At 46.5% G+C, this 12,438-nt stretch overlaps 1 protein-coding gene across 1 annotated transcript in view; it reads left to right on the forward strand.

Moving 5' to 3' along the window:
- The window catches only part of LOC102778207 (uncharacterized), a 40,101-nt gene extending 36,337 nt beyond the window's left edge, over nucleotides 1-3,764 (forward strand). The window contains exon 13 of the mRNA XM_087852703.1: nucleotides 89-3,764. Within this exon, the coding sequence (XP_087708829.1) occupies nucleotides 89-612 (524 nt within the window). The 3' untranslated portion in view covers nucleotides 613-3,764. The remainder of the gene's footprint in view (nucleotides 1-88) is intronic.
- The last annotated feature ends 8,674 nt before the right edge of the window (nucleotides 3,765-12,438 follow it).

Consider the following 12,438-nt stretch of genomic DNA (forward strand, 5'->3'; position numbering starts at 1 on the left):
GATGTCAGGAGTCATCATCAAAGTGTCAATCAATGAACAGATGACGGATCAATAACTGCAGCTGGATTGTGTTTGTTCTCTCCATCAGATTCCTGTCAACTCACAATCGACACAAACACAGTGAACACAAAGCTCCAACTGTCTGACAACAACAGAAAGGTGACACGCGTGGAGGAGGTTCAGTCATATCCCGATCATCCAGACAGATTTGATGTTTGGGAGCAGCTGCTGTGTAGAAATGGTCTGACTGGTCGCTGTTACTGGGAGGTCGAGTGGAGAGGAGACGTTCTTATATCAGTGAGTTACAGAAGCATCAGAAGGAAAGAAGACGGTTGGTTTGGACACAATGATCAGTCCTGGAGTCTGGACTGCTCTGATGATGGTCCTCAGTTTGTCAGGCACAATAAGATAAAAACATCCATCTCCTCCTCCTCCTCCTCTGTCTCTAACAAAGTAGCACTGTATGTGGACTGTCCAGCTGGTACTCTGTCCTTCTACAGAGTCTCCTCTGACACTCTGATCCACCTCCACACCTTCAACACCACATTCACTCAAACTCTTTATCCTGGGTTTAGACTCTTGTCTCCTGGTGCCTCAGTGTCCCTGTGCTGAGTGGGGTGTAAAGAGTGTCTCCTGTTAGAGAAACACTCTGACTGTTGAACAGATAGTTCAGTCTGTACATGTCTGTCTCTTTCACTCACAAACACGTTTTCAGATTCATGGATTCAATCAGTTGATGTTTGAAACTCTTCTAAATGATTCCTTGTAAACTTCTTCCTCTTCAGTCACAAACAAACAGGAAGTGATGTCACATGTGTTCCTGTCCACACAGCAGAATGAGTCTATTGCTGACAATAAGTGATGTACAAACAGAGTGAGCATTTCTGAGGCCCAAAATAAACTGAGTAGTTCACTGAATGAACAATGGACTGTGAGCTCAGTTCCTTCATCATTAGTATGGATTATATATGTATATGTATTATATTAGTATCATATATATCAGGTGCCGCTGCTGCTGGTTTCAGTCATTGTGCAAATGTGCTGTTTGTAAGGTTGTAAAGCTGAGACTGAAGAAGTCACTTGATCAGTGAGCAAAACGTTTCTGAAAACGTCCAGATGAACAGAATCAACCTTTTGGAATCAGCCTGCAATGCAGCATCATTATTGTTCAGGTTCATAGGTTTGCAGGAATGAACTGATGACCATAAACAGCTGCAAAGTCCAATAAAATACCAGCTGGAGTTCAGCTGCATTTGAAGAAGTAAAAGAAAAGTAACGATGGCAAAGGGCGATGTTTTCTTCCAAAGAACTGAAAACATGGTCAATGGCCTCATTAGAAGAATAATCTGGACATTTGTGAGGAACTCTAACCAAGAAAGCAACGTCAAACAGATCCAACAGACAATTTCCATGACTGAAAGTGTTCAGTGTAAAAATCCTACATTGCATTATTGCATCCTCTCACCACAGGAGGTGCTGTTGGCACCACTGATTGCTGATCAGCTGTTCTCTAATGATCTGATTGATACTGTGAATAACGGGACTCACTGAACTCTGTGACACAGTGAAGATTACAGAGTTTAACTTCAATACCTGACTGACGTCACACAGACAGAAGGATGAACCAGTGAGGCACATAACACAGTTACTGGAGATACTGGATCAGCTCCATGTGAACCTCTGATGGAGAACCTGCTGACCCAGAGAAACATCAGGACTTGACAGGCAGCTGCACTTATCTAACAACATGTAGCAGAGCCGATCTATGTTAGAGGATCTATTACAGCAGCTGAAGCCAAAGTCCAACACTGGATACCAGCTGAGCCTGTGCTGAGTGTAGTGTTACAGGAAAAGGGCAGAAACACTGACACTGGTAGCTCACAGTGATGCTGACTGGGGCACAGAGCTGAATGATGCAGCATCAGGACACTGTTTCAGTCTGACTGACAGAGAAACCTGTAGCTGTATCTACATGTGAGGCAGAGGCTACACAAGCAGGTTTCTGTGTTTCACAGTGACTGAGATCTTAAGTGGGGGATGGACATGCTCCTGTACAGACCTCTGAGGATAACCAAGGTGCAGTCAAAGAGTCCAGTCTGTCCTCAGAGATGTGAACATGTGGTTTCATCAGGTCTGCTGCCAACTATCAGGCTCACATCAGAATCACTGTTCCTGAAAAACACAGTCTGTGTGACATCATCAGTCAGCTGATCGTCCCAGATCTGAATGGTTTCTGTCTCTACTGAGGAAGTCAGAGAATATCACTGAGGTGTGGACAGGTTTAAACAGTCCACAGGTCTCACGTCCTGCTCAGTCTGGTAGCAGATACCTCGTATTGTTCCAGATGTGCTGACATCACAGTTCCCAGCAGCAGCAGCACAGCTGTGTAATACGATGAATCTCAGTTATTGATCCAACACACAGTAAATACAAAGATCAGGATTTATGAGAGTAATCATTATGAGTCTGAACAGATGATCACTGAATGTTAGTCTCCACAATAATAAGCTAACCCAACCAAACACAGCTTTCAGCTCTTATTTTGAAACTAGCTTATTTAGAGAGCTGTGATGTGAGCATGCCTGGCTCTGAGGCACTTGGATCAGCCTCTGTTGTTTAGAAGTGTAACAGACTGAATGACACAGACCTTTCAGTTTTCCATGTTTGTCTGTAACACAGCTCAGGGACTCCATGCTGAACGCATTCATCCAGTGTTATTGATCCAGTACTAATACCAGCATTGGGATCAATACTACAATACACAATCACATGTGTCCATGTGATGTATTTGACCAGCTTTATTAATTAATGATCAATCAACTTATTTACTGCATCTGAGTCCAGCTTCATTTAAATGATCCAACCCATGAAAATGACATCAGTCCTACAGAAGCACTTAATGCTAACAGGAAGTCATTTATTAAGGTGGAATAACACAGAGAGACACAACCACTCACAGTTAACCTGACCCCACTAACTGCATGTGTTTGGACTGTGGGAGGAAGCCGGAGTACCCGAGAGGACGCACACAAACACGGGAGGGAGAACATGAAGCTCAGCACTGAAACAAAGATGGTGGATTTGACCTCAGGACCAGGCGCATAATTTCCAGGGGGGTTACGGGGGTCATGACCCCCCAATAATCAGATCCAGCCAATATAAGTTAATCATTCTTGTTTATAAAATTATGAATTATCTTGTATAAATAACTTGTTGATTTTCTTTACTCGTTTCAATTATTATCAGCCAAATAGTTTCATGTTTAATCATCTAGTAATGTAACCCCCCCTCCTCCGCTGCCTACTTGGTTTTACCCAACCAGCTTTCTCTACCAAACCATCACTGTTTGCTGTATGTTTGTTAGCGCAGTCGCTGGTGCCAGAGACTGCCAGTGTCTTCAGTCTGAGGGTTTGAAGTTTCCATGTCTGTGTGATGTGTGGTGTGAAGGCTGCTGGCTAAACTGGGACTCACTGTTTAAAGCACTGAGTGCTCATAGAGAGATGCTCCATGAGTCCCAGTACAGACTACAAACATGTTGGAAACTTAGCTTTGATATCCACACACTCTGCACGTCTGTGAGTAACTGTGATGAAAATGTGCAGAGATCTGTGTACAAACAGGAGAAAGACTGTGCTTCTAACGGCCTCTGTTAACATATGTGAGGCTGTTTGTTGTTGTTGCCATGGAGCTTTTCACTGTTTGGGTCTGTGTCAGCAGGTCATGTGATCAGGTTTGTTCTGTGAAAGCTCGATGATGGTTCAGTGTCAGGGTTTGTTTGCATTCATCAATAAATATCTAAATAAATCAAAGACTCCATGTTTTTTCTTTCATCATGTGACCTCTGTTCATCCATCTCTGTGTGTATCAGGATACATTTAGTTCATAATACACAGAAAAATCAGAGTTATTACCTGTAATAAATGTGAAAGTAAAGTTTACTTCAGTGATAACCAGGCAGGACAGAAACACATCCAAGCTCACAGCCGTCACCATGGTAACAGCACCGTCCATCCACAGGTGAGGGGAGGAGCAAAAGGAGGGACCTTCACCATTTTATACTAAAAACACTCAACTAATATTTCTAATATGGAAACAAATAAGCCCACATTAATGTGAGCATTTATTAAATAATAATAATAATGATTTCCTCCTGATCTCATTTCCATACCAGAGAAAACTGTGGCGTATATTGAGGTGGAGGGTGTGGTCTTTGGCTCAGGTGTAGAGTGAGGGTGGGGTCCTGTGTGCACCACAGCAGCATGCTGGGACTGCTGAGGGTGGAGGAGGGAGTGATGATGACATCAGACCTGCAGCAAAGCAGTCAGCAGCACAGAGACCAGTGAATACACAGTCTATTCATCTTTGGATAGATAAAATATATAGCACAATATTGAATGACAGAGACACGCTGTGTGAGCTTCCACAGATACACTGACGTCAGTATCCAGAGTCCTCCTGCTGCTCCCCCCTCAGAGCCCAGCACCAACACATTCAGTTAGATGACAGAGTCCAGCTGCAGCTAGAATCAGCTCCCTCTGTGAACAACAGCACAGCGTCAGTGTTTCACACTCAGTGAAAGGAGGAAACACCAGAAGAACACCATGTGTGCTACGTTTCCCAGGACAGACTACAAACTGCACAAATACAGAGCAGCACGTGGAAGGACCTGGAGCTGCATTAAAGAGAAAAGACAGCGTGATGTCCTGTATGGACAGGTCAAAGGAACCAAGTCCTGAAACACTCGTGTTTGTCCACAGACAGGAAACACAGCAGGAAACTTTCTCAAAGAAGTGCAGCTCATGGATAACCAGTTATGGGAATAACGGTGTTACAAGTAACGGCGTTACTTTTTTCAGTAACGAGTAATCTAACTAATTACTATTCCTATCGTTACAACGCCGTTACAGTTACGAACAAGAAAATGCAGTCCGTTACTATTTTTCAACAAACAGATGGTTTAAGCTGTGTTCAATTTACAGCATCTTATATCAGCTGTAGGAAGTAGCTGTAAGTAATCTGGACGCTACAGCTTTAAGCAGCTGCAGGCGCTGCTGCGGACAGTAATCACGATCACTGTCTAGCACAACACCTGGAGCTCAGGGGGCAAAACAATCGCATGAGTGCTGCTGTTTGACTGAGGAAGAATAAAGCAGTCGTGGTAAGCCAATCACATGACCACTTAAAGACAAAGCAACAAGGTGATATATACCAGTTTATAAACTGTGTTGATAGGCCACGTAAAACCAGAGTCATGATAAACAATATATACGCTGCGTTTTTCCTCAATAGTTTCGTCACGTTTACTGTCTAAGGACAGCGCAGCGAGACCTCCGTCAGATCATTTAGACTGAGAATGGAGACTGAGAGATGTCCCACTGCAGGTCAAAGGTCAACATCAAACCAAAACGCTGCTGTAGACGATCACAATCACTCAAACTGAACTTTTAATATTGTCACAATAAGCATGCTTGCTTAACCATTTTAAATCTAAGCATATTCTTTAATTCATTACATTCAGTCAAAGGTCACCTGCCAATTTGTGTTTCTCTACAGAACCATTTCCATCCTGGGCCACAGCTCTCCTGGTTCTCCTGGTTCTCCTCTTTCTCCTGGTTCTTCTGGTTCTCCTGGTTCTCCTGTTTCTCCTGGTTCTCCTGGTTCTTGTTCTCATCGTCTCTGGAGGTCTTTTATTTCATTTCCGGCACTATTGTAAGTCAGGTGAGTGTCTCCTACTACAGGTAGGGGTGGATTTGATTAGTGATTGAAATCGATTCTAGCTTGGGTAATGTCATATTGATTCATTAAAATCCTGAATCGATTTTTAAATATAAATGTATTTTACCCGAAATGCCTGAATCTCAGGTTAAAGCTCACACAGTTTCAACAACCATCAAACAGCTAAAACAGTAAATGAGAGCAGGAACACGGATTCTGCACAGAGACGCATCAGAATCAGTTTCCCATCTAAAAATCTCTCTTTTCTGCATTATTCGCTTGTTATTACCCACCAGTCTACCGTTGTTGACAGCGCTGTCGGCCGCTGGGTTTGTTGTTGTTTTTTACTTAGTCTCATTTCTGCTTCTACTTTGTAAAATGATGCAAAATTGCAAAACTCTCAGCTGTGTCTGTAATCAAACCTCTGTAACTTTGCTTTGCTTCACTTCAGTAGCATCAGGTCATGTTCACATGTGTTTTTGTTCTACTGCAGAATATTTTTAAGGTCATCTGCTATAAAAAGCCAGGCCAGAAAAATCTGCTTCATGTTTTTCTGTGTTTTATCCTCAGTTACTTTGACACAAAGGCCTCTGCTGTGATGCTCACACCTCTGATGAAGTCTCACAGTGTCAGCTTTCTTTTTATAGATATAAAAATATGGAAATGAATGATAATATTTCTGACTGTCTGAGGCAAACTTCACCAATTAAAAGTGAATGGAATGGATTGTAGAAATCAGTGAGGATACCCAGCCCTGTTAGCAGGTGTCCTCTGGTGGCTCCTTGACTGTCACACAATCATGTGCTGACAGTAAATGTTGCAGCAGCTTCAGTAAATGTTCCTCCCTGAGTTGTGCTCAGTCATGTGGTGCAGAGCTTTAGATGTTCAGAGCAGGAGAGCTCCAACAAGACCAGGACTGTGTATTTTCCACCATCTGCTGACATCACAATATAACTGGTTACTTTTAGTAGTGCAGTGTCAGTGGATGCATTTTACCAAAACCAGATTGGAAACGGTCATAGATGTCGTGTTTCTTCAAACAGGCTGTGAGGTGGGCAGCTTCTACTCAACAAGCTTTGACATGAAAGAGAAACTGATCTATAATGTTGATGTAATGTTGGATCTAAGCTGGGTTTGCTGAGCTTTGGTTCCACAATGGCACGTTTGAAAAAGCTGGAACACTCCAGTCTGAAGAAAAGCGTTAAAAAGGTTTACAAGGCAAAAAGCTTTGTGGGTAGAATATCTGAGGGAGCTGAAGACGGCTAATTATCATCAAATGTCACAGGTGTAAAAGTAGAGCAGCAGTAAGCTGCCACAACAAGAACGCTCTGGGGGGGGGGGGGGGGGGGGGGGGGGGTTGTCATTGATTTCTTTGATCTTATCTACAGAAAATCAGACTTTTGTTGCTGTCTGCTTTAGAGCGCACATTTATAGGTGAGGCAGCTCGAGACGCAACAGCTGATTTTGTCAAACAAAACCATTTTCTGATATGAGTTTCTGAAGTTTCAAATAGACTCATTTATCCAATGGCATGTCCTCAAGTGAAGGTCAACAAAGACGCAGTTGTGGTCACTCAAACCTACATCCTCCGCAGACACGTTGCTGATGCTGAGGCCCACAGAAACGAAGCGTGTGAGACATGGCCGACTGTGGAGGCTCAGTCTGTCTGTTCTTCTGCTCTTCATCCAACATGTCTGCAGCACTTTACAGGACGCTGCAGACTAGTTACCAAAGAACGAGTCAGGAACACATCAGGAACAAACTGAGACACACAAGTTTTACAGAGACCCAACGAAGATGAAGAGAAAACTGCTTTAACCTGGAGACCTCAGTTTGACCCTGAAATACCCCACAGATGGAGACACAAACACCTCCACCTGCACCGTCTGCAGCAGGGAGGGAAACATCCTGCTGAAGAAACAAGTGCTGCTCACTGTCAGGGCTCAGTGCTGTAGATGCAGGTCAAAGGTCAGAGGTCATGGTGGGACCAGTATCAGTTTACTCCATTTAATCCATTCAGCCTGTCGGCTGATAATTTTTCTAATAATGACAAACTGGAAACACAACTTTACGATTGTTTCTTTAACATCATATTTCCTGAAGTATTCGGACACTTATTTGAAGGCCCTTCAGCAGGAATCACAGTAGCAGCTGTTTTTGGGGATGATGCAATGAGCCTCATCCACACCTGGATTTTCTGTCCTTCTACTTTCTAAATACTGACTTACATTAAATCTGATCCAGTGGGATCCTTTCTGGGCTCCTTTGATCGGCTCCATCACCTAGCGGGGTTGGGGGGTCGTGGTTTGGTCCCGCCTTGGCTATTGTGGTTGATGTGGAGGTTGGGATGGGCTTAGGGCACCTGGAGGACCCCTAGAGGCGTTATCCCTGGAGGGCTTAACCCGGGGGTTGTGTTCATAACCTGGTTAGTGGCTCTGGTCGCTCTCAGAGGTTGTTCTCCTCGTGGCCGCGTGCAGCGGGGCTGGAGGATGGTCTGTGCTGGCGGACGGAGGTTACTGGCCTGGTGGCCTGGCTGCCCCTGAGTGGATCCGGGGCGGGCGTGGGGGTTTGGGGTTCGGGGGTGCTTCGCCTCCGTGCTGGGGCTCTGGCTGGGCCTTGGGGGCTTCGGTCCTCGTCGGTGTGTCGCCGAGGTTGTGGGCGGGTGGGTGCACGGGGGCTCAGCCCTGGCGCAGGGGGCCTCTTGTGCATCGGCCTAACCGGGGGGCTCTTCAACTGGCAGGGAGGTTGTTCCATCTTTGCAGGAGTCCACTCTGCAGGTGGGGGAGAGACATAGGAGAGGTGGAGAATAAACTTAACCTGGGTGTCTGTGTCTTGTGTAGTCTGGGAGATGATTGAATGTTGGGGTGGGTACAGTTTCCTCTGCGGTGGGGTAGGGTGGGCTGCCCCGGGTCCTTTGGGGCTTGGCGGTGCTGCTGCCGTAGGCCCCGGTCTGGATGGGCCTGGGCTCCCTTGCCTTGGTGGATACCAGAGGACGGGGGTGCCTATTGGGGTCAGCGGGGGAGCTGGCCCTAGGGAGGGACACCCTCCCCTCCCTTCTTTTCCTCCCCATCCCCGGCTGCCTCCCTCTTCCCGCTCCACCACACCCACCCACACAGGTAGGGCTTTGGGGTGCGGGTGTGTCACCAGGGTGCAGGGGAGACATTCCCCCCCCCTCTGTCCTCTTCTGGCCACCTGTGCCTCAATTTTATCTCACAACTTAGACATCCACATTACTTACACTCTCATAACACACACACACACATATATATATATATATATAGGGCCTTGAGGGTGGGCACGTTAACGGCGTCCAGTAGACGGTCTGTGTATTCAAACCTACCTCTGGCGCCGGTGCCCACCTCTCAATTTTAAATCCATGTAGACATTGAGGGTTCTCGGGAGGGGCCGTGCTAACACCTGCTGCTCTCTGGCAGCAGCACCATGCTCTCCCTTGTTTTAAACACACTTTAGAGCAACACGCAGCAACACTACACTTGAGCGGGAGGAGGAGGGTATGGGGTCTTAACACACCCCCGTTCTCTGCTAGCCATCGGGGCGGGGGAGCTGGGAAGAGATGCTGGCTGTCCGATTGGCCTCCCTGCTGCTGCGGAGCCTGGGGCGGTCTGCTAGCCTCCACCCCGGAGGGAAGGGTAACATCTCTTGGGTCTGGGTGCCGTTTCCCCCTCTGGGGGCGAGGATACCTGGACCCGGGGTATAGAGTATGTTTGGGGAGTGTGATTGTGTGTACATGTCCATTTACGTTTATTCCTACGTTGGGTGAGTGCTGAGTGTTTGTATATGTGTGCATGAGGGTGGGAATGCATGTCTGTGTCTGTGTGTGCCTGTTTGTCTGTGTCTATATGTCAGGTCGGGTCTTAGACTCCACCTCTCTGGGAACTCCCAGGCCCTCCAAGTGTGGAGGCCTATCTCCCCTCACCACACTCCCTGCCGGTGACTGATGCCCTCAGGGGTCGGTGCATTGTTGGTTCTTGGTGTCCGGGGCTGGGCGCTCAGGTCATGTGCCAGCTCACTCCTAGTGGCTACTTGGCGGGGCCTGGCGCCTGCTGCTCAGTCAGGCCTCTTCCGGGGCGCGGAGGGCCCTCGGGCCTCCGGCCTCTGTGCCTGCGGCTCGATTCACTCTGGCACAGCTGGCTGCCGGCGGAGCCGACGGGCACGCCGGTGCAGCCCCCTCTAGTTTCTGCCCGGTGGCTACTGGGTGACCCCTCGCCTGGGTATCCTCAGCCCTTCCCATGAAGGTGGCACGGATGCCCCTCCGGTGGTCCTCCTTGGGCTCTTGCACTCTGGGACCTCTGGATGTCTGGGGCCTGGATCTCCTCCATGCCTGCTTCATGCCCTGGGGGACAGGGCTATGGCTCTCTACATCCTCTTGCAGACCATTACATGGGGAAACCATTTGAATACAAGCGCGCCGATCCACACAGGTGTGCACACAGGTGTTCACTGTTTGTAGACTTAAATCACACCTTTCTTGGCTGCTACTTCAAAGCACATTGTGCGCTGTCTGTCCTGCGTGCTGCACAACAACATTCAATATTTAGTGTTTACTGCTGTTTACACTTAGGTAGATTAATGCGATGGTGTTGTGTATAGTATGTTGCTTTGTTTCGTTTTGTTTTTTTTGCTTGTTTTCTATTCTTTTTCTCTCAACAGGTGATCCCGGAGATATTTTTTTTCCCCCCTTTCTCACTGTCCCTCTCCCCTTCTGTTTTTCTTTTCCTTCCTCTTTCTTTCTCCCTTTCCTATCCCTCACTCATGTCTGTCCCGTCTGTAACAACTGAAAATAAAATAAAATAAATAATAAAAACAAAGGTCGATCAAATGGACCAATACGGCAATGCCATGATGATCCATTTGGCAAAATAAATCCATTGGGTATCCTTGTTGGTCTTCAGACAACAATTCTGACGGCTAAAGAACCAAATGGGACAGGCAAAAAATAAATAAATAAATAAATAAATAAATAAATAAATCTGATCCAGTGTTGTTCTTCTTCTGTGGTGTTTGTGATGGAGCAGCTGTTCCTGATGTGTGTGAAGATGAAACCTGGGCTCCTACAGCTTTCTTTCCTACAGAAAGTTACATTTAAGATGTTTAATGTCACATACAATGAAGTTTAGGACTCATTTAAACCAGCATGAAATAACAGTTGTATAAGGAAAGGGAAATAAATGAGATGTGAACACCAAGAAATAAGTGAAATGATGATGAAGAATGCAGAACTATAATTTAACCAAAACTAGATCCCCCAGAAACATCCTCAGAAATCCAAACCTTGTCTCTAAGACCCAGAAGTAACACAGTCTACACTAGACTGTGGAAGCCACCACAGCTCTGCAGGACTGTTTGGACAATATGGTCTGGAGTGTATTCACAGAAGGAACAGACTTGGAGGGCCACACATCTGCTGTACTCTCATACATCTGCACTGAGAGTGTAACAACAAAGACTGTTAAAGTGTTCCCAAAGCAGAAGCCATGGCTCAACAGTGAGGTGCAAGCTCTACTGAGAGCAGCGCCTTCAAATCAGGAGACCAACAAACCTACAAAGAGGCGTCTAATCTAAAGGCATCAAAGAATCCAAATGCAGATTCAAACAGCGCATCGAGGAACACTTTAACACAAACCACTCCAGAAACATGTGGCAGGGGATCAAGACACTCATTGGCTACAAGGACAATCGCACACAAACAAACTCCCCGCTCATCACCTCACCTGACACCATAAAACAGTTCTTCGCCTGCTTTGACCAACAAAACAGTGACACCAACACCTATCCTGCCGTTACAGAGAGGGACGACGCCCCCATCCAGCTGGAGCTGCATCAGGTCAGAGCCACACTGCGCAGTCTATGCGAGGAAAGCAGCTGGTCCTGATGGTGCAGCCGGTGGAGTGCTTAAAGCATGTGCAACTAGCAGAGGTTTTCACCACCATCTTCAACCTCTCACCGCTACAGTCTGTAGAAGGCAAACAGGTGGACAGAGGACGCCATAATTACAGCTCTTCACACAACCCTCACACATCTGGACAGTAGTAAACACGTACGTGAGAATGCTGTTTGTGGACTTTACCTCTGCCTTCAATACAGTTCAACTGCACAAACTGGTTAATAAACTCAGCAACTTAGGACCCAGCAGCTCACTGTGCAGCTGGATACTGGACTTCCTGAGCAACACACCCCAGAACGTCAGAATGGGAGCGCACACCTCCTCCACCCTCACTCTGAACGTGTGTCCTCAGTCCCCTCTTATACTCACTTTTCACCCATGACTGTTCTCCAATCCACACCAGTAACACCATTATAAAATTTGTATTTGTATTTGACTGTTTGACAACAACGATGATTCAGCCTACAGAGAGGAGGTTCAGCATCTGAAGCAATGGTGTGACGACAACAACCTGCATCTGAACACAGCCAAGACCAAGGACATGATAATCGACTTCAGCAGAACAAAGCGATCTGAGCACTCCACCCTCTACGTTGATGGGGAGGAGGTAGAAAGGGTGGAGAGCTTCAAGTTCCTCTGAGTCCACATCTCGGCCGACCTTACCTGGTCCACAAACATCTCCCACCAGGTAAGGAAAGCACAACAAAGGCTGTACTTCCTCAGGAAGCAATGTCAAGCCCCAAAGCCTGCTAATTAATTTCTACTGCTCCACCATCAAGAGCCTTCTGACCTACTGCTGCACACTCTGCTTCAACTGC

Source organism: Neolamprologus brichardi, chromosome 15 (assembly GCF_056152115.1).
Source record: "Neolamprologus brichardi isolate AB-2024 chromosome 15, ASM5615211v1, whole genome shotgun sequence".
Lineage (NCBI taxonomy): Eukaryota > Metazoa > Chordata > Actinopteri > Cichliformes > Cichlidae > Neolamprologus > Neolamprologus brichardi.